Consider the following 21765-nt stretch of genomic DNA (forward strand, 5'->3'; position numbering starts at 1 on the left):
ACCCTTTAATTAGCTTGTGAATACCTATTTGTTATATTCTGTGTCATTGAGGCTCCGTTTCTTTCGACGCAAAATTTGTTATATGCTCATTTTTGTAACATAAAACAAATTTTACGCCCATTTTTACGTCGAAAGAAACAGTCTAAAATGAGTGCTACGGGTAGTCATGACAGCCCCAGTTTTAAGGTGGATGTGCATAAGAAAATAGCCATGTCATGAGGACTAAACATGTTGATCTTTTTTTAGGCAATATGGCCGTTTCATATGTGCAATACCCTTGCGTGGGGGTGTTGTTCCACTCCCCATAGCATTTCTTGTTGAAGGTAAGACAGTCAAGGCAGACCGAAACCCATTATATAGATACTGAGTGGAACTTGATAGGGTTCCAACCTTTTCACATTCTATCATTAAATTTAAACCATTCATGACGTCTGGGCTCATCAGAGCGTGCTCCATGTAGCTTTAATTTAATTTAATTTAATTTTAACCCTCTTCTTTCCGCTGTATTAAGGGAAAAAATGTGCCTACCATCATCTTATATTGTCGTTTATTAGAATTTTGTTCATCATGTTTATGATTTGCAGGTTGTGTTTGGACAGACAGTATGTACTCCCCTCAGACCTCGCTGTGGAGAGTGTAGTGTAAATAACTTATGTCCATCTGCTTTCAAGGAGTCTGCAGCAAGTCCCACATCTAAAACAAAGAAGTCCAGCCCAAAGTAAATAAATCATGATGAAAATCACTTACTGCATCCTCACTTTTCTCATTGTTGAAATCCTTATTTAATAAAAAAAGCTTCTCAATGTTAGTTGACATGTTTCCTTGTACTCTGATTTTTTTATATATGTATTGTTCATTTGTGCACTGCCGACCCCAACTAGTTTGGGACAAAGGCTTTGTTGAGTTGAGTTGAGTTGAGTATTGTTCATTTGTGCACTAAAGAAAAGATGCTTATCATCATTGGACTGAAACTAGTTCAATATGTTCTGTAAATGGAATTATCAGAGTTCGAGGCCCTTTATTGTATTACTTCAATGGAATTGTGATCCAAAGGTTAAATTATATAAGAAAGGTTATGCAATATTTCCCTTCATTATCATCCTGCAATGTTTTCTTTTCTTTTTATGTGGATTTTGGTGTTTTAAGCAGGAAGCTCTCAATGACATAAAAAAAAGAAGGCCGGAAGCTCTCAAAATATGAAGCATGAAGAATGCTTGAGTAGGATGCAACCTCATTGTATTACATTGAGGCCAACCACTATTGTGTAGTGGGGTCCCACCTTCGATTGATCTGAACTGTCAATTTGACCAGCCTTGTGTTGGTTCTCATGTGGCCAAAAATTCATTTATATCATCAATCCTAACTTTCAACATATGAACTGTTGCCTGTAAGTAGTTTTCTTTTTTAGCCATCTAAGATCCAAAGCAAGGTCTATCAAGTGGATGGTTCAGATCAGTCTAATGTGGGGCTCACTATACCATAGTGTGTAGCAACGTCTCTCTGAGAAGGGTAACGTTGACATCTTTCACAGCATCCATAAGTTAAGAGGAGTTACAAATGAGCATGTTCTAGTCATGATCCACCAATCTTTACTGAAAATGAACAGGCAAAATCACTACCTTCCAAGGTGAAATGGAAATTCAGACCCATCTTAAAATTGGCATAACCAAGAATAAAAAAGTACTAGCTGCAGTACTTACAGTCTTAACATCCTTACAAGAAATGTTCGCTACATAGATACATGGAAGGCATTTCGCAACTCAATTCTTTCATATTAGTAAGAAGTCAAGTAATGGTTTTCATTTTCGTAGAAATTTTTTTAATCTCTATAGGTACCATCACAGGCATTTGGCAACTCAATTCTTTCATATTAATAAGAAGTACAGTAAATGTTTTCATTTTCGTAGATTTTTTTAAATCTCTGTATGTGCAATTCCTTCTGAACGGCTGTTGAGAAAGCAGCCACCTTGGATGAATTAAATAAATGAGACAAATCTGACCCTATGTGGCTGCTTTATCATGCAACAGTAAGTCCCAAAATGCCTTCTGCGACTGTCCCTAGCAAATCCATTCTAAAAAAAATGTATTTTTGATTTCCTAAAAGGGAAATGATAGTAGCACAACCATGTTTTAATAATTGCACTAACCCAGCTTTTCTTTTATTTTTTAATTAGCTTGTGAGAGCTTTTTGGTAATTGTAATAGCCTTTGACAGCTCTGTAAATAAAAGACAAGATGGTTTAGTGCAGCTATATAAAAACATTGTGGTGCTAGTATCATTTCCCTTCCTAAACTTGGACAAACTTTTTGACTGATCATTACTTAAGAAAAACCATCGTAGTGTTGATATGGACCCAGTGTGTCTACAAACATGGTGTTAGTATTTTCATATAAAAAGTGAGTTTTTTTTTTTTTTTTTTTTCATTCTTCTTAGTTTGGAGTTTTGCCACTCAAATTCAAATATTTGAAGGATGCTCTCATCTCTTCCAAAAAGTTTGAAAGAAAATTTTGCATCTATATAAGAGGTAGTGTAGAGGGAAAGGCTTGGGCCTTTCAAGAGGCATAGTAGATCAACTCTACAAGGTTGATGAAAAGTTGAAGGAAGAAGATAATATGATTTTGCTTGACTCTATTTGTATGGTAATGATACGGTAAATTTAGAGAAGCTCACGACAATGCTCTTATCGAATGAGATGCAAAAGAAACTATGGGAGTCAAAATCATGAGCTGTTAGTATTTTAATACAAAAATTTTAAAATAGTCTTTTGCTTTTTTGAAAAGATTCTTTTTCTTTTTGAACTTCCCACCCAAAATTTGAAGTTCTCAGATTGATTCTTTTTTTTTTCTTTTCCCACTAAAAATTTGAAATCTTTGAAGTGTGCTCTCTTTTCACTTGTGAAATTTAGTCATAGATGGGAAAGTGAGAAAGATTCCCACACCCATATAAAGAGGGAGTGTTGAGATAAAGGCTTGGGCCTTTCAAGGGCATTCAATTTGTTTGCCTTGCGAGTTTTACAAAGAACAACAAATAAAAATAAAAACACACACGTGCGCCAATGCCGTGTCTGGGTGGGGTGCGGGTGGGTTTGGGTTTGGGTTTTTCCTAAACATAATTATCTTTTTATACACGAAGGGTTGTGTCTTTTAGTTTCTTTTCTAAGCGGAATACGTTTTTTGATGTGTTTCTTAATTTTAACGGGTGTCTTTTAACAGACACGTTTTTCCTTTAAAAACAGACTTTCTCCATCGTTTTTAGATACACAATTTTACTGCTTCCTGTTTCTGTTCTTAACAGAACAGTGCTCTCTTCTTCTGTTCTTCTCTACTGTTTTGTTTTTTGGGCAATTGGAGTGTTCACTGTCTGGTTCAGATCTGTCTGATCGTGCACTTCAGAGAGATAGCGACGGTGTGTCGGGCTGTTGTATCTTGGGGGTGATTGCGTTCGGATCTGTTGCACCTGTGGTTTTTCCACAGAGGCACAAAATCACCTTAAAGAGAGCGACCTTGTCCGTGCCTCATCTCGCCGCATCGAAAAGGTTCTACTTATCAGTTTCACTTTTTTGTTGTTCACAGAAATCAGTAATCAGGTACGCCATATTATTTATATTTACAGGAAAATTTCACAACAATTTTAAGGTGATTTTCCGTTTCTGTTTTTCCTCTTTCTAAAATATGGCATCCCATGATGAGCTTATGTCGGATTCTTCAAATCCGAACAAGCCTTTTCGATTTAGTGGTGCTAATTTTAAGAGATGGAAGAAGAAAATATTTTTCTATTTATCCACTAAGAAAGTAGCCCATGTTTTAGATAACCCAAGGCCTTGGAGATCAGAACTTGAACCCGTTAGGTCTGTCATGAAAAGGAATTGGACAGACTCTGATTTCCTTTGCCAAAATTTCATTCTAAATTGCCTCTCCGACGAACTATATGATTTTTATAGTGACTGCAAAGATTCCATTACACTTTGGAAAGCCTTACAAAAGAAGTACGATACAGAAGAGGCTGGGTTTAAGAAATATGCGGTTAGTAAGTATTTTAGATATTATATGGTGGATGAGAAGACGGTGATTTCTCAAACCCACGAGTTGCAAAAACTTGTTCACGACACCCTTGTAGAAGGAATGACTATAAGTGAACAATTTCAAGTTGCAGCCGTGATTGAAAAATTACCCCCTTCTTGGAAAGAATTTAGAAATTTTCTTCTTCATAAAACTAAAGAACTATCGATGGAGGGTCTTCTTGTTCATCTTCGGATCGAAGAAGAAAACCGTAACCAAGATAAGAAAGAAGGGAATACTGAAAATGTAACTAATGTGAATGCCATTTCTGTTGTTAATAATCAAAACCAGAAACCGCAAGTGAATCTGAAGCCCAAAAAGAAGTTGAAGAAAAGGCAACAGAACCAAAACCGGGGTACTTTTAAACGTCAGAACCAAAACACAACTTCTGAAAAGAATGACTATTCCAAAGTTGTGTGTTTTATTTGTGGTATCAAGGGTCATATTGCACGGATGTGTCGACGTAAGAAGAATGCGCCATTCCCTCAAGCCAACGTGACAGAAGAGCCACTTGTGGCTATGATCACTGAAGTTAATATCGTTGGAGGATCTGAAGGGTGGTAGGTCGACACTGGTGCGTCTCATCATGTGTGTTTTGACAGGAAGTGGTTCAAGACATATGCTCCTGCAGATAATGAGAAGAAGGTGCTTCTAGGGGACTCGCATACTACAAAGGTACTCGGTGTTGGGGACGTTAAGCTTTGCTTCACTTCAGGGCGGAAAGTGATGCTGAAGGATGTTCTTCATACTCCAGACATGAGGAAGAACTTAGTTTCTAATTTTCTTCTTAACAAGGCTGGTTTTAAACAAACCATAGAATCTGACCAGTTTATTGTAACCAAGTTTGGATCCTTTATTGGTAAGGGATATGCATGTGATGGAATGTTCAAACTGAATGTTGAAATAATGAATGAAAGTGATTCTTCTGTTTACATGCTCTCCTGTGTTAATTCATGGCATGTTAGGCTGTATCATATAAACAGAAAATATGTACATAACATGAGTGTACCAGGTATGATTCCTAAAGTAGTATTAGAAGACTTTAAAAAATGTGAAACATGTAGTAAGGCTAAAATTTCTGGAAAACCTTTCAAAAGTGTTGAAAGGAATTCAGAATTTTTAGACTTAGTCCATAGTGATATATGTGAATTAGATGTTATCTTGACCCGTAGTGGTAAAAGATACTTTATAACCTTTATAGATGATTTTTCTAAGTATACAATCATCTATTTAATTAGACATAAGAGTGAAGCCTTAAAAATGTTTAAGGAATACCTATTAGAGGTAGAAAACCAATTTAATAGGAAGATTAAGAGACTAAGAAGTGATAGAGGAGGTGAATATAAGTCATTTGAATTCACTGACTTTGTTAAGTCATTAGGAATTATACATGAAACAACTGCTTCTTACTCCCCCGCCTCAAATGGGGTTGCAGAAAGGAAAAATCGAACACAAGTAGAACTTACGAATGCTTTACTCCTAAGTTCAGGAGCCCCTTCTAACTTATGGGGAGAAGCAATTCTAACTTCTTGCTATGTTCTTAATAGAATTCATAATTATAAAACTAAAGTCTCACCTTTTGAATTATGAAAAAATAGGAAACCCAATGTGAGTTATTTTAGAGTTTAGGACTGTTTAGCCTATGTAAGGCTTCCTGATATTAAGAGACCCAAACTAGAAAGTAGAGCCATAAAGTGTGCTTTTATGGGGTACTCACTTACAAGTAAGACATATGGGTTTTTAGACATTAAGAACAATGTAATAGTAGAGTCTGTGGATGCTGAATTCTTTGAAGATAAATTTCCTTTTAAATCTAGACATAGTGGGGGTACTGTGACTATTGGAGATAGTGGGGGTACCAAGCCTAGGATTGGGGCAAACCTCAAAGTAAAAGAGCTAAAATAGCCAATGATTTTGGCTCTGATTTCTATGTCTTTAGTTTAGAGGGAGATCCTTCTTCTTTAGAGGAAGCTTTGTCCTCTTCAGATGCCGACTTTTGGAGAGAAGCCATCAATGACGAGATGGAGTCATTGATGTCAAACAGAACTTGGAAACTAGTAGATTTACCACCAGGATTTAAAACCATAGGATGTAAATGGGTTCTTAGAAGAAAATTGAAACCAGATCAAACCATAGACAAATATAAAGCTAGGCTTGTTGCTAAAGGCTTTAGGCAAAAAGAAAATATAGACTTCTTTGATACATACTCTCCAGTTACTAGGATTACATCCATTAGAGTTTTGATTGCAGTGGCTGCAATCCATAATCTGGTAATTCATCAAATGGATGTAAAGACAGCCTTTTTAAATGGTAGTCTAGAATATGAGATATATATGGACCAACCTAGTAGTTTCATATCTCCAGGTCAAGAAAATAAAGTATGCAAGTTGATGAAGTCACTGTATGGTCTTAAACAAGCACCAAAACAGTGGCATGAGAAATTTAATAATGTCATTATATCAAATGGTTTTAAAATCAATGAAAGTGATAAATGTATATATTATAAGTATTTTGATACTTATTGTATTAGTATTTGTTTATATGTGGATGATCTTTTAATTTTTGGTTCAAACTTAAAAGTGGTTAAAGAAACCAAAAATTTGTTAATGCAAAACTTTGACATGAAAGATCTAGGAGAAGCTAATGTAATTTTAGGGATTAAAATTACAAGAACTGATAATGGTATATCTTTAGATCAGTCTCATTATATAGAAAAGATACTTAAAAAGTATAAGTACTTTGATTGTAATCCTGTATGTACTCCTTTTCATCCCAGTATTAGACTATATTCTAATGAAGGTGAAAGTATTAATCAAAAAGAGTATGCTAATATTATTGGTAGTTTAAGGTATGCTATAGATTGTACCAGACCTGATATAGCATATGCAGTAGGTATATTATGTAGATATACTAGTAATCCTAATATAGAACACTGGAATGTTATATCAAGAGTCATGAGATATCTTAAACGAACCATTAATAATGGGATTCACTACTAGAGATTTCCTGCTGTCTTAGAGGGTTTCAGTGATGCCGATTGGAATACTTTGTCAGAAGATTCCAAGGCTACCACTGGTTATGTTTCCACTATTGGTAGTGGTGCAGTTTCTTGGAGACGTAAGAAACAAACTATTATTGCTCAGTCCACTATGGAATCTGAGTTGAGAGCACTAACCTCTGCGTGTGAAGAGGCTAGTTGGTTGAGAAACTTTTTATCTGACTTACCTATTTGGGAAAGACATGTTCCTGCTGTTTTGATTCACTGTGATAGCACAACTGCTATTGGAAGAGTACATAATAAGTACTATAATGGAAAGTCGTGACAGATACGACGAAAGCACAGTACTGTGAGAGAGTTGATCTCTAATGGATCGGTCACCATTGACTTTGTGAGATCTGGTGATTATTTGGCAGATCCTTTAACTAAGGCCTTGTCAAGGGAGAAAATCTGCAATACATCGAGGGGAATGGGACTAAAGCCCATTTGTAAATGGTTACCTATGATGGATACCCAACCTAAGGACTGAAGATCCCAAGAACTAGGTTTTCAATGGGAAAAACAAGTCATAGTGTAATTAGTGGACGATCATGCTGATTTTGAGTTTATCTCAATGTCCATCCCTATGGTGTAACCCAAGCATGATATCCTGAAGCGTTTGTAAGGTTGAGTTATTACTCTTAATGAGATCTATAGCTTGTATGAGTGGGATGTCTACAAGAGCATCTTTGATAGACTCACCTACATGTTAGTGCGGAAGTGGGCCGCTTCCAAAAGAGAAGAGGGCTTATTCCCTTATGCTTACATGGAAATTGGGATGTAGCACATGGCCGTAATGTGCGAGCTTTTTGGAACCAATTGAACATTTTAGTATCATGTGTGTGGTGCACGTCTCTCTGTACCCAAGGATTGTAGTTCAAGACATAGTCACTATCAATTCCTTACAGTTAGAATGCACTTAGACTAAGTAAATGTTCAAGACATAGTCACCTTTATTATACGTGATACTTTGCTGATTGCCCAGCGTTAAGTTTTACTCGTAATTTTTCTATTAAGATAAGTGGGGGATTGTTAGTATTTTAATACTAAAATTTAAAAAAGTCTTTTGCTTTTTTGAAAAGATTCTTTCTTCCCACCCAAAATTTGAAGTTTTCAAATTGATTCTTTCTTTTTTTCTTTCCCACTAAAAATTTGAAATCTTTGAAGTGTGCTCTCTTTTCACTTGTGAAATTTAGTCCTAGATGGGAAAGTGAGAAAGATCTCTACACCCGTATAAGAGGGAGTATTGAGACAAAGGCTTGGGCCTTTCAAGGGCATTCAATTTGTTTGCGTTAGGAGTTTTACAAAGAATAACAAATAAAAATAAAAACAAACACGCGCGCTGAGCCGAGCCGTGCCGTGTCGGGTCGGGGCGCGGGTGCGGGTGTGGGTGTGGTTGGGTTGGGGTTTGGGTTTGGGTTTTTCCTAAACATAATTATCTTTTTATACATGAAGGGCTGTGTCTTTTCTAAGTGGAATTATTTTCAAACCCAACAGCATGTCCCCTAAATCTGACCGTTAGATATCTCGTTAATAACGTTTAAAAACGTAAGGGATGCGTTCATATGTTTTTAAAAGGATGTGTTTATTAATTTTAAATGGTGTCTTTTAACAGACATATTTTTCCTTTAAAAACAGACTTTCTCCATCGTTTTTAGATACACAATTTTACTGCTTCCTGTTTCTGTTCTTAACAGAACAGTGCTCTCTTATTCTATTCTTCTCTACTGTTTTGTTTTTTGGGCAATTGGAGTGTTCACCATCTGGTTCAGATCTGTCTGATCATGCACTTCAGAGAGATAGCGACGGTGCGTCGGGCTGTTGTATCCTGTAGGTGATTGAGTTCGGATCTGTTGTACCGGAGGTTTTTCCGCAGAGGCGTAAAATCACCTTAAAGAGAGCGACCTAGTCCGTGCCTCATCTCGCCGCATCGAAAAGGTTCTACTTATCAATTTCTCTTTTTTGTTTTTCACAGAAATCAGTAATCAGGTACGCCTTATTATTTATATTTAGAGGAAATTTTCACAAGATGAGCTGGTTGTTCATGGTGGGGATAAAAGAAAAAGATGGTCTAACAAGTGGTTAGGAAAGAGCGGGTTGAGATCTAGGGTCAGCAACAAGGGCGTGCAATGTTATCATTGCAAGGAATATGACTACATCAAGTGAGATTGTTCGAAGTGACGTGACAAGTCGGACAATCATGCTACAAATACAGTGGCTGAAGTGACGAATGAGCAGAGCGAAGTTTTTAGACTCGTTCTCGCAGTCTCCACAAGTAACTACACTTCTTCTCATGATAAATGGAGTCTAGATTCAAGGTACTTTATTCATATGTGCTCTAAGAAATATTGTGTTGATATGTTTTAGGAAATAAGGGCAGGTGTAGTATCATTGGGTGATGGGTTTACTTGTGACGTCATGGAAATTAGGACTGTGGATATCTAAATGTTCGATAGAGTAATTCGTACTATGGGTGGTGTAATGTTTGACCTAATGATACAGATGAATCTAGTGTCACTTGGCCAGTTAGGCTTCGGGGGTTGTAGGTATTTAGCTGGAGGTGGAGCCGTGAAAATCACACGCGGTTGTATAGTTCTAATGAAATGAGAGAAGTGTGATAGATTGTATCGTCTAGTTGTGGACATATTGACTAGTATTCCTAAGATCTTGATAGTTAATTGGAAACGGGGTGGCATGGGCACACATAAGGTCTCTTTCACAGTTGGTGCAAAGACGAATTTTCGAGTTGTAGATGGTTTTGAGGAAGTGACAGTTCTTGCAATTGGTGTGGGGGGGGGGGGGGGGGATGGATCGAGATCACTCTCTAGGGTTGACTACATGAGTCAAATGATTGACAGCTACACATGTGTATTACCCGTGTTGATCGAGACAGGTGGAGTCAGAATAAAGATGATTCGATGCTGGTACTTCGAAAGGTCAATAGGGTGGCTGGAAAACAAACCAAGATGGAGACTGTTGGGAGTTGCCTTGTTTCCCACACATATACATTTCCTAATATAATTAGGAGAGTGAGGGTTTGGTTTCATAAAAGGGAAAAACCCATGATCAAGGTGTGTGTGGCGGCTACAAAAACAAGAGATGGTTTTTCTCTTCGTGGGAGAGAGAGAGAGAGAGAGAGAGAGAGAGAGAGAGGATTGCAGTTTGCGGGCTAATCCCATCTTAATAATCCGTGTAATTTCATTTTTCTCATAAGAAGAATGTGTTCTCACTCGTGGACGTAGGCATCTTTGCCAAACCATGTGAACTCACAGTGTTCTTGTGGCCAAGGTTTTAAATTTCAATTTCGGTACTATTTTCGGACCCCACCAAAATTCGAAATTTGGTACTTCGGTTTGAAATTTCGGACCGAAATACCGAAATTTGGTAACATTTTTTTTTTAAAAAAAAGGCATTTTGGACCGAAATTTGGTAAAGGCCGAAATTCAGAATTTCGGGAAATTTCGGTTTCGGTCCCCACCAAAATCCGAGATTTCGGATTTCGGCCGAAATTTAAAACCATGCTTGTGGCTTGTTTTTATTTCTATTTTCCCGTTTTCTTGCGCGCAGCTATATCCAAATTTGCTTGACGGATTTCCTCAACATTATTACTTCCTATAGTCTTTTAAAAATGATGAATCTTAGATTTGCAACATGTGTCTTCTTTGTGGCGAAGAGGAGTTTGCTGATCAACTTTACATTCACTTCAAGGTGGGATACAAGTTATTTTCTATTCCCAAATTTATTGGCATCTAGCCGACAATTACATGTAGCTCCTTTAGACTTTACCGGGTAGTGAGGGTAAAAGGAAAAGTTATATGGAAAGAGAGAGATGGGATCTTTACTAGAAGATTTCCACACCATGGTCGGTGGCGGATTGTAAGAGAGATGAAGTTACAAATTATTCATTGGGGGATCAGAAGAAGATTTGGGGGTTGTTAGTGGCAGATATTTGTTGCCTTGACCTTAACTTTGATGATAGCTCAACTTTGATGTTAGCTCTAAAGCTAATCCGGCCATCCGGGGCACGTCAGTATCAGTGGATGCCTATAAATGAGATGGTAGACTGAGAGTTTTATAGTAGAGTCTTAGAGCTCTCTCCAGATCTGATTGGCATCACAGATTCTAACCAAGGTTTTAAATTTCCGTTTCGGTATTATTTCGGTCCTCACTGAAACTGAAACCGAAATTTGGTAGAAGCGCTCAAAATGTTGGTTTTTTTGGCAGAAAGTACCAAAATTTCGGCCAAAATTCTGTAAAGAACTAGAAAATTAATATTTTATTGAAAATTTTGCCAAAATTGACAAAATTTACAATTTTGGTTTCAGAACGTTTCGGTCCTGCAAAATTTCGGATTTCGGCCGAAATTTAAAACCATGATTCTAACAAGGCGGAAGCACATGCTCTCCTAATGGAGATTTGTATTTTTAAAGTCTCTCTCTCTCTCTCACATCGAAGGCGAGTCGTCTGATGCCATCAAAGAGATGGCAGATGATTGTGGCGAAGTTGTTTTTTCTTCTTCCTTTTTTTTTTTTTTTTCTTCGGCTTAAGCCCTTTCTCTTTCATACTTCTTATTTCTTATACCATTCTTCGTCATCTTATGAATAAAATAGAAGACTTCCATTGCCATTCTTGGCTTTAGATATGATAAATCAGTCATAGAACATTATCAACATACATGGTTGTCATACTAATTCTTCTCTTTGTAGTTAGTTGAAGAGTCTCATCTATTAAATCTTAACATAGCAATGTATTTTACCTTGAGATTTTTATGGACGACTTGAGGTTTTACTTGAGACTAGACAGATTCAGCTATACTTTGCAGCAACTACTGCCCTGGTGGTAAAAATCTAGATCATAATTCATAAGTAAAAATATTCAATTAACATCTTAGTTTTACTGTATCTTAAATATCCCGAGAATCAGAAGTCTCTTAAGTAGGGAAAAATGGCCGAACAAACGACTTGCAAGGACTTTTTCTTCTTCATCTGTTGTTTTTTTGGGTAAATGTAATGACACATGGAAGAGCTTTTTAAGTAGTTCACACCATTCATGGCAATCTTGACTTTGCTGCATTGTGGGAAAATGGTATGGAGAAGACTCAATGAAAATCCAAGCAGACATGTGGCTATGTAACAATGATCTCAGAATGTAATGTTCCTCATTTCTTTTATCATTTTTCAATTTGTAATCATCTTGACCTGTATTTGTAGCTTCTGAAAAAGTTTAACAGTTAGGTGACCAAATTTACTCTTAATTTATGTGACTTAGGTGTATTCTGTAATTTGTATTTGTATCTCAAAGCGTATATATACTTGGAAAACACAGATCATCCAAACGAATCCCACTGGAAATATCTCAATTTAAAATTCAAACATATATAAATCAACCTGTAATAAATTTCTGTATAAGTTACTATATGAATGAAAGAAGAGAAAGAACAAAAGGAAAATTATACAGACGGTGGGATGTAGAATTATCGAAACCTCACCGATCTACCAAGTCTATGACCTTATTATCAAAACGAAAAATCACCATGAAACTTAAGCTATTTGTATATTTTTACAGATGGGAATGGTGATCTAATAGAACTCTGAAAGGGCGAGCAATGAGTTTTTGCTTGGGGTGACGCTAATCTTTCTTTTCTTTTTTGTTCTCTCATTTGAGAAAGAACTTCCAGATCTCTCTGTCAGCCATCTCTGTGACCATGTGGGCGCCAAAAATGCCTTCCTCGTCAACCATACCTCTCAATTGCCGTGCTCCACCGTTGAAACCAACATAATTCTTCTTCGTTGCAAGGTACAGTACCCCATAAGGCGGCCGCAAGCACTGATTACAGAAACAAAGGTTATGGAAACCAGTAAGGAATGTTTCAACAACAAAATGAGCATTGCAATCAAGAAAAACTATGGAACAATGGCTCAAAACGTTGTATATGAATTTGTTTTTTATACTTAAGGGCCTCTTTGGATACCTCTAAAAAATCTGTAGTCTTATATGCAAATGGTTCTCAAGTTAAATATAGTTAATGCAGTGTTTCAAAACGCGGATGAGGGTCAGAATGCGGCCAAAGCAAATCCTACTTGACACGGTCGAGTACTCAGTTGACACGGCTGAGTACTCGGTGGTTGACATGGTCATACCTTGGGAGAGTCAAAGGAGTTTTGGTTGACTTTGTAGGGAAAAATGCGGACTTGGACAAGAACATGACCAAGGTAAAAGGGAGTCAATTCGGGGGAGTCCGCTCCCCTGATGACGCAGAGTTTTTAAACTGAGAGTTAATGGCTTCCGAAGAGGTCTGCCCTAATGTTCTATTTACAAATTAAGATTATATTGAAACAATGTTATTTACAAACAACAATTTTGTTCACATCCAAAGAGGGTCTAAACCAATGTGATGCTACACCAATCAAATGCTAAATCTTCCACATATTGGAATTTCATGATAACTCTTAGAAAGCTCCTCCAATCATTTTGGGGGAAGCTAAGCAGCAACATTCTTATTTCTAGTAGACTAGTCACTGAATATTCAAGAGCAGTTATGAATAATTAGGTCTAAATCACCCTTAAAATGGCCATAAAATTTGTTATATGCCAATTTTACGTCAAAGGAAAGAGACTGAGGTGTTTCCATGATCTGGTAAATTCAGTAACAAACGCATATAAAGTTTTTTCTACGAGAATGTGTATATGTGTGTGGGGGGGGGGCAGAGAAAATCAGAAAACTAACCAAGCAACTGACCTTTTTTATTAGTGAATATAGCTTCCTCAGAGAGGTCACCGAGTACGGGATCTCAGCCATCAGAATCACATCATAGCCACCTTCACCTGGGTCTGTTTCACTTGCCCTCTCCCAAGCACGGCTCCCAGAAAGCTTCCTCGATCGCCTTGAGGACGAGTCATGACCAATGACACTGCCATCCTGGCTGCTACACCCATCCATGAAATCCTCCTCGGAGAAGCTCAGGCTCATCACTGGTGTCATCTCGAATCCTTCCCTTCGCACAACTGACAAGACCGTGTGAAGTTCTTCCCAGTCTCCGGCATAGAAATGGACATCTGGGGCCAAAGGTTGCCTTGATGGTGTCAGATGGCCCTCAGGTTGCCTACTCTGCTTGTCCCGAGCCTGCTCGAGATTGGCTAGGACATTGGGTATGGTTGTGCACCTCAAGGTTTCCGCATTCAAATCCTGAAAATGTACCGCAGAAGCACCCTGTGGTTTGTTGAGAATAAGAGTTAGAACATGCAGGCTGAAGAATATTTTAAATTTAGCAATATTTGGACTCCTAACCTCAATGTTACACTTGAGGACTGTTTGGATACATGGATTTTAGAATCCAGGTTTTAGTTTGAAAGCAAAGCAATCCAAACCTGGACTGTTCTAGTAACATTTAGGGACTGTTCTGGAAATCTGGATGTTAAAAATCCAGGTTTTAAAAATCTCTCCCCCATTCTGAGATTTCTAAAACCTGGAAACACGGGACGATCTCCTACTCTCTCGCTCGACGGAAAGAAGGACAACAAATCAGAAAACGACGGACGGTCTCCTTATTCTCTCGTCTCCCATCCAAGATTTTGAGGAAATCCAAGATTCTAAAATCCACATATCCAAAGGGCCACTTGAGGTCATCAATCACCACCACTAAGACATAAGCTCAACTTCAATATAAATATCTCCTATCTTATTTACTTTTGGTTTGACATATATAAATTTAATGGTATATTTTTATCTATTTTTTGAATGGCAAATTTAATGGTACATTGAATCAAATAATAAGAAAAGCTTATTAAATGATCATGTTAGTTCATGAAACATACCTTGAGACAAGCAAAAATCCCAGGAAGTCCATAATTGCAGCCGAGCTGTACAAAATCACCAAAGAGAAAAATTAACCTCACATGAAGCATAAACAGGAAGTATCACTATCTAAATGATAATCCAGACTTCATTAGCAACATAGTCCAGGAGCAGGTGTTAAAGACTATTATTGTGCACCGAAAAAACTAGTGAATTACGTAACTAAACTAGATCCAGATTTGGGTTGAGTTAACTAATGTTTTCTGAAAACCTAAAAGAAAACGATACAAGAGCACAGAGAACCTCAATGGAGTACTAAAAAAACTTGAAAAATCAGACTACATAACCTCGATTGAGTCCTCAACAAAGTTATAAACCAATGTTTATTAAGAAAGCATACCTTAATATCCATGAACATAATTGAGGCTAATAGTGGTATTATTAATTATTCTTGCTATATGTACATTTTATTTTACACTAATTGATGAAAATGCTACAACAAAAATAGCATAAAGTTGTAAATAATGGAAACTTTTAAAGTAGTAAATGTGAGAAAACATAGCACGTTAGGCAATCCAACAGATTATAGATCTGTGTTTGATATTCACAAAATACAACAAAAAACCCTGTTTTGAAGCCTTGGAGAAGAACAATAAAGAGCAAACCAGAGAAAGTAGCAGAAGATATAGTAGGTTACAAAGTTCGTTGTCATCAATTACCTCCAGAATCCGCTTGCCTCGAAAGCTCAATTGACCATCACGAATTTCATGCTTAAGGACATTGACAAGATCAATGGAACTCTCCCAAGATTTTAGGCCCCCTGTAAGAGAAGAAGATTTTTAGGGTCGAATGAACACAGACATTTGTCACAAGGTCAATCCAACAACCGTATAAATGTGTGTTTACCTTCAGATTTCGAAGACAACATTTCTGAACTAGTGAATCCAATGATGTCAGAGACACTGACTCTCCCCTGTAACATGAATAAATATGGTCCATGTTCAATATTAATTGATAGAAAATAAGCAACCTAAAAAAACCAGCATATAATTTACAAGGTCAAACACCGAGTAAATGCTTTCTAAAATAGACAATATACCAAGAAACAATATTTCAAAACATTTTATCGATTCATAACTCAGCCAAGTAAACTGAGTTTATTCAAATCTCTGAGTACCGAAGTCCAAACTCTGATATAAAAAAGTTCATCCCGGTAGATAATCAGCCAATGGTTTACAATAAAGAATCCCATCACTGATTCATCAGAGTAGAATGTGAATAACCTATGATGGTAGTACCCTTGAGTCGGATAATCCATTGGCACATATCAATACCATTTGCCAAGAGTTGCCTTTGATGGCTGATGTTTGGAACTCCTCTCCCCTTTTCACTTTTGTTTAATAAAGTTTTCCTTTCCTTAAGGCTCCGTTTCTTTCGATGTAAAAATGGACGTAAAATTTGTTTTATGTTGTAAAAAATGAACATAAAACAAATTTTCTGTCTAAAGAAACGGAGCCTAAAAAACCATTTCCAAGAGATGACTTATGATGATGTTTGATGTCTATCTTCTCTATGTGGAATTCAATCCTTCCTAACGAGTTTCAAAAATTGAGTACAAAAGAGTCCATGATTGCAGCATAAAACCAGGTGAGATATGAGATACCTTGAAGATGTTGAGACCTTGCACGTCAACATTTTCCCCAGCATACTTGTATGGGTGAGCAGTCTGTACAAAGGTCAAGCACATGTATGTTTAGATTAGATCATATGGAGTTTGAATCCTAAAAAGAAAGGAGTTTTTCATTAACATGCTTAAAATTATTAAAAAAAATCCATTTATCATGATTTTCCCTCCAATGCAAATCCTAAGAACAACAATCAAAACTGTCCCAAAATCAATAGAGAACAAAAAACATGCCATTGCTAATATCGAAATGTTGTGAATTGGGCATTTGAGAGGAAAAATACCTTTGAAGGGAGAATCTCAACGGCGGGAGAAGGAAGATGCAATTCCCTTTCGGAGATGGTTGAAATGGCGTGATTTGCCTTGTCGTGAGGCAACAAGCCTGGCAAGCACTGAGCGAGGATCGATGGTGCACGCATCCTTGCCTAAACTTTGAAAGCTTAAATTTCCTTCTTAACCTTTTCTAGTAAACAAAAAACCCTGCAAAGACCACCGATTCAAATTCAAAATCTGAACAAATGTAACACAAAACCCCACCAAGACCATAAGACTTGGTAACACTTTCTCCTAAATGCAACATAAAGATCTGTAACGAATTGAACTGGCACATAAAAAGCATACATTTCCTGACTTAAAAATATCAAAAACCATCTAATAAATCCTACAATTCCACCAAAGAGGGGGAGAAAATCAACCTTTCAAAATCTTCAAAACCCAAATAAGAAACCTTGAAATCCCCTTAAAATTGGGCAAAATCTTAGTTTCCAAAACTCATAGAACCTAAAAAGTAACTTCCTACATAACAAAAGAGATCAACAAAAGTCTGGAACCATAAAAACTAAAAAAAAATGACAAAAAACAAAGAAAGAAAGAAAGAATAACCCTACTGAATTGTACAATGCAGAGTTAGAGACAAAAACAAGAACAATAAAACCTAGAAATCATACAATACAAAGACAAGAAATCTCGATTTTAAAAGACATAATTGAAATCCTAAAATCATTAAAAAATTACCGAGTTACAGGGTCAAATGCAGGAAGAAACCCTCCATAAAACCCACAAAAAATTGAAGAAAAATAAAGAATATAAAATTAAAAAACGCAAACAAAAATAAAAGAAAACCCAGAAAAAAAAAGTAACAAAACCCATCCGTAGAAAGAAGAGAGAAACAAATTATTCAATTCAGTGCCCAAACAAAAACACACAAGCCCATCTAAAGATAAAACCCAACCCAAATATTCAAATCACAACAAAAATCATTGAACAAGAAAAATGCATAGAGAGAGAGAGAGAGAACAATAAACCCAAAAGAAGAGAAGAAGAAGAGAGTAGAGATGAAAACCTACCACAATAGCACAAAGAAGAGAGAAAAACGTGGATTTGTGAACAAGGCACTTGTCTAAGTATTGGAGCTTTTAATTAAAAGATCAACAACAGCTGGAAATTTCAGCGAAGAAACCCTACTCTTGAGTCAAAAATGGAAGAGAGTGGGAAGGGAGAGAGAACCTTCCACATTGCTAAAATCTCTGAGCTTTTTCTAAACAAGGTCAAGAGTTCCCACAATACCCTTCCTTTTTTTTGCTGTTAATATCGAAGATGCCGTTGAATAATGCGGTGGGAGAGATCCTCCAAATTGCAGTTCTCACCTCATCAGAAACATAGGTGCAACTCGGGTCGGGCTCAACCCGAACCTGATGGGTTCAACCCGATTTTGGCTCGGATTGGGTTGGCATTTTCTCAGGTTGGGTTAGGTTTGGAAACAGCCATCCTGAGCTAAATTCGAGTTGGGTTAGGGTTGACGTTTTGGCAACCCAATCCGACCCATCCGAACCCAACCTTCGTCCTCTAATTTTATCATGATTTTTTTAGGATTATGTTTTTTTTCTCTTGTATTTTTCTGTGTGGCTCTAGATGAAGCCGAACCCAACCTAACCCAATTTGAAGGTGGGTTGGGTTAGGGTTGACCATCTCAACCCGAAGATCGGGTTGAGTTGGGTTAGGGTTCAGGGAATGTTATCTTGGGTTGGGGTAGGGTTGGACCCAACCCGACGTGAGTTGCATCCCTATCAAAAATATTAGTTTAAAATGGTGGGTCCTACCAATGCATGGGTTTGAGCGGTTTTGGTGGGATATACATTACAAAAACATGGAGTAAAATGGTGGGCCCCACTACATTAATTGAGGTGGAGAAAGTGGGTCTGTCCATATGCGGGTTCGGGCAAGATAGTGGGCCCTACTCTACCAAAACATTGAAGTGTGAAATAGTGGGTCCCACCCATTCATGGGTGTAAAATGATGGTCGCACCTTATCAAAAGATGTGTTTGTGTAATGATGGGCCCTACTCATGATATGCAAGGTGTAAAATAAAATCCATCATAGAAATATTCTAGTACAAATTTTCCATGGAAAAAGTTTTTCAATAAAGATTTTCAACGGAAAGTAAACGAATGGAACCAGGACGATTGAGTTGCCAAACGATGTTCTACTAGATCAATGGTCTCGATCTCATATCTATGCCCCTATATGCTTGCCTCTCTGTAGAACCCAAAAATTGCCTTTCACCATTGATTATAAAAGTGACTTTGTGGGTGGTCCTTCTCTTTTTTTTATTGTGGGTTGCTAAATGCTTAGGATAATTCCAATGTCTCCCCCCCCGCCCCAAAGGTGATTCTTGGTGGGACAAATTCGCCGAATTGGACGGTCCAGATCGATATGTTGTTTGCAACAATTAAGGCACAAAATGTATGCCAGAATAGCTTAGTTGTGTTTATAATATTGATGTGAAAAAGAGTATATTGCTCTCCCTTGTTTTTATATTATTTTCACGTGTTCTCGAGAAACATGCCTAAGAACAATTCCAACTGTGAGTCTACTTTTCTTCTTATTTAATTCTATATTAGAACGCTGTGCCCCCGGAAAATCAGCCATTCACTTTTTTGTGAATGACTGAGATTAAAAAAGAAGTTAAAAGGCTGATTTTGAGGCGATGCAGTCAGTCACAACAGAAGTGAAACAGGCTCCTAAATTAGATGTTCATCTTTCATGTTCATGGAAATGATATTTCCTCCTCCCTCCCAGCATTTACACATTTTTTATGTTTGATTTTTATTAAAAATGGCATTATTTTTCACTAAATAGCGAATCTTATTTCCCTTTGGGAGGTGATATATTAGCCCAATTTTTTTCCCGGAGCTACCCCTATAATGTTATAGATGAACTTAAGGAGGTTATCTAGGATGAGATGCCGTGGTGTATGTTATTTGCAGATGACATAATATTAATCGACGAAACGCAAGCAGGAGCTAATGCTAAGTTAGAGTTGGAGAATTATTTTGGAATCCAAAGATTTTAGACTGAGTAGGACTAAGACAAAGTATATGGAGGGCTACTTTAGTAATGTAAGGAGGCGGGGTGAGTATGTAGTAAATATGACTCGACAGGAAGTACCTAAGAGGGAGATGTTTCACTATCTTGGTTCAATCTTACATAAGGAAGGAGAGATTGAACAGGATGTTAACTACAGAATAATAACAGGTTGGTTGAAGTGGAAGCATGCTTTAGGAGTTCTGTGCAACCATAAAATACCTACCAAGTTGAAGGAATTTTTTTATAAGACAGCTGTGAGGCCAGCAATGCTATATGTCTCAGAATGTTAGGCCACCAAGAAGTAACAAGTGCATAAGATGAGTGTAGCGAAGATGCAAATGTTTAGATGGATGTGCGACCACACAAGGTTAAATAGAATTAAAAATGAAGACATCCGTAAAAAGTTGGGGGTGGCACCAATTGAGGAGAAGATGAGAGAGCACCGATCCAACGTAGGCCTTTGGATGCTTCAATGAGAAGAAGTAATTTGTTCCAAGTTGATGGAGTAAAAATGAGTAAACCGAAAACAACTTGGGTAGAAATTGTAAGGAAAGACTTGATGGCTAGGAACATAACAGAAAACATGACCTTGGATAGGAGAGAATGGAAGAAAATGATCCATGTAGATAAACCCAACTAATGTCAGGATTAGACTTAGTCAATTTGAGCGTGGTAGACTCTTTCACCTTTTTCATGAAAATTTTCTAAAGGATTCATTTGCCGACCCCAACTAGTTTGGGACAAAAGCTTAGTTGAGTTGAGTTGAGTTTAGTTGAGCTACCCCTATAATGTATGTATGACTACTCTTTTTGCACACTAGAAGTGAGTGGCCCAATGAAGAAAAGAGGGCAAATATATCATTTCCATTTCCCTTTCCCTTTATTATCGTATTATATTATTGGCATTATTTTCTTAGATTTAAAATTTTGAATGGAGATGGCCGACCCCAACTAGTTTGGGACAAAGGCTTAGTTGAGTTGAGTTGAGTACAAATATTATTATTTATATCTTGGCATAAAATGTTGGATCGTGTCGCCATCAACCTCGATCGAAGATCCTTGATTATCTGATTGTGGCCATTGGTGAAGATCATCACATGGCAAACCCTCAACACATATTGCACAAACCTACACGTGTATTGATTTTCAAATTATTTGTACACCTATTATTTGTATAAAAACTGATTTTTAAATAAGTTTCTTTGGTTAAGTACATGGCTTGTGCATAGGGGTGTAAACGAGCCGAGCTTGGCCAGGCTCGGCTCGGCTCGTTAAGCTCAAAAGCTCAGCTCGGTAAGGCTCGCGAGCGGCTTGTGCATAGGGGTGTAAACGAGCCGAGCTTGGCCAGGCTCGGCTCGGCTCGTTAAGCTCAAAAGCTCGGCTCGGGCTCGGGCTCGGCTCGGCTCGGTCAGGCTCGCGAGCGGCTCGCGAGCCTTACCGAGCTCGAGTTATATTAAGTTCACACCCCTCATCTTCCCTGGACAGCCCTATCTAGTGTAATTTGACTACTTTTTTTACACTATGGGGGGTGGTCCAAGTAACAAATGAGGTTCCAAAAATGAAGTGACATATTTTGCCTCCCCCTTTCACTACCTGGACAACCCTTTTAGTGTATATATTAATATATAATATATATATATATATATATATATATATATATATATATATTTAAATATATTAAATTCTTAACGAGCCTTAACGAGCCTAGCGAGCCGGCTCGGCTCGGCTCATTAAGGATTCGAGCCAAGCTCGAGCGAGCTTCCGAGCCCGAGCCAAAATTGACACCCTTACTTGTGCATTGAGTACTTTGAGATATGATTATTCT

At 37.5% G+C, this 21765-nt stretch overlaps 3 protein-coding genes across 6 annotated transcripts in view; 2 read left to right on the forward strand and 1 right to left on the reverse strand.

Annotated features, from left to right (window-relative positions):
- Nucleotides 1-1093, forward strand: part of LOC143861085 (endonuclease III homolog 1, chloroplastic-like) — a 40739-nt gene extending 39646 nt beyond the window's left edge. For both annotated transcript variants that reach the window (XM_077371979.1, XM_077371980.1), the window contains one exon: nucleotides 585-1093. In XM_077371979.1, coding sequence (XP_077228094.1) covers nucleotides 585-722 — 138 coding nt within the window. In that variant the 3' untranslated portion in view covers nucleotides 723-1093. The remainder of the gene's footprint in view (nucleotides 1-584) is intronic.
- Nucleotides 1094-3671: 2578 nt separating this feature from the next.
- Nucleotides 3672-7381, forward strand: LOC143861352 (uncharacterized). The gene is made up of 4 exons (XM_077372280.1): nucleotides 3672-4618; nucleotides 4661-5070; nucleotides 6003-6328; nucleotides 7058-7381. Exons 1-4 carry the CDS (start codon nucleotides 3672-3674, stop codon nucleotides 7379-7381), a joined length of 2007 nt encoding a protein of 668 aa, XP_077228395.1.
- Nucleotides 7382-12424: 5043 nt separating this feature from the next.
- LOC143861847 (S-adenosyl-L-methionine-dependent methyltransferases superfamily protein) lies at nucleotides 12425-18254 on the reverse strand. Of its 3 annotated transcripts, none has more exons than XM_077372791.1 (8): nucleotides 18081-18254; nucleotides 16859-17054; nucleotides 16554-16616; nucleotides 15797-15863; nucleotides 15610-15710; nucleotides 14911-14955; nucleotides 13835-14305; nucleotides 12425-12921 (listed from the first exon to the last, which is right to left on the reverse strand). In XM_077372791.1, the coding sequence occupies exons 2-8, from the start codon at nucleotides 16991-16993 to the stop codon at nucleotides 12751-12753; spliced, it is 1053 nt and encodes a 350-aa protein (XP_077228906.1). In that variant the 5' UTR covers nucleotides 16994-17054; nucleotides 18081-18254; the 3' UTR covers nucleotides 12425-12750. The 3 variants fall into 3 exon arrangements, with proteins under 3 accessions (XP_077228906.1, XP_077228905.1, XP_077228907.1); XM_077372790.1 differs by having other exon boundaries at nucleotides 17921-18246; XM_077372792.1 differs by lacking the exon at nucleotides 18081-18254 and adding an exon at nucleotides 17270-17635.
- Nucleotides 18255-21765: the final 3511 nt, after the last annotated feature.

Source organism: Tasmannia lanceolata, unplaced genomic scaffold (assembly GCF_043159265.1).
Source record: "Tasmannia lanceolata isolate RefF3 unplaced genomic scaffold, GAP_Taslan_0.1 ptg000037l, whole genome shotgun sequence".
In the NCBI taxonomy this organism is placed as follows: Eukaryota; Viridiplantae; Streptophyta; class Magnoliopsida; order Canellales; family Winteraceae; genus Tasmannia; species Tasmannia lanceolata.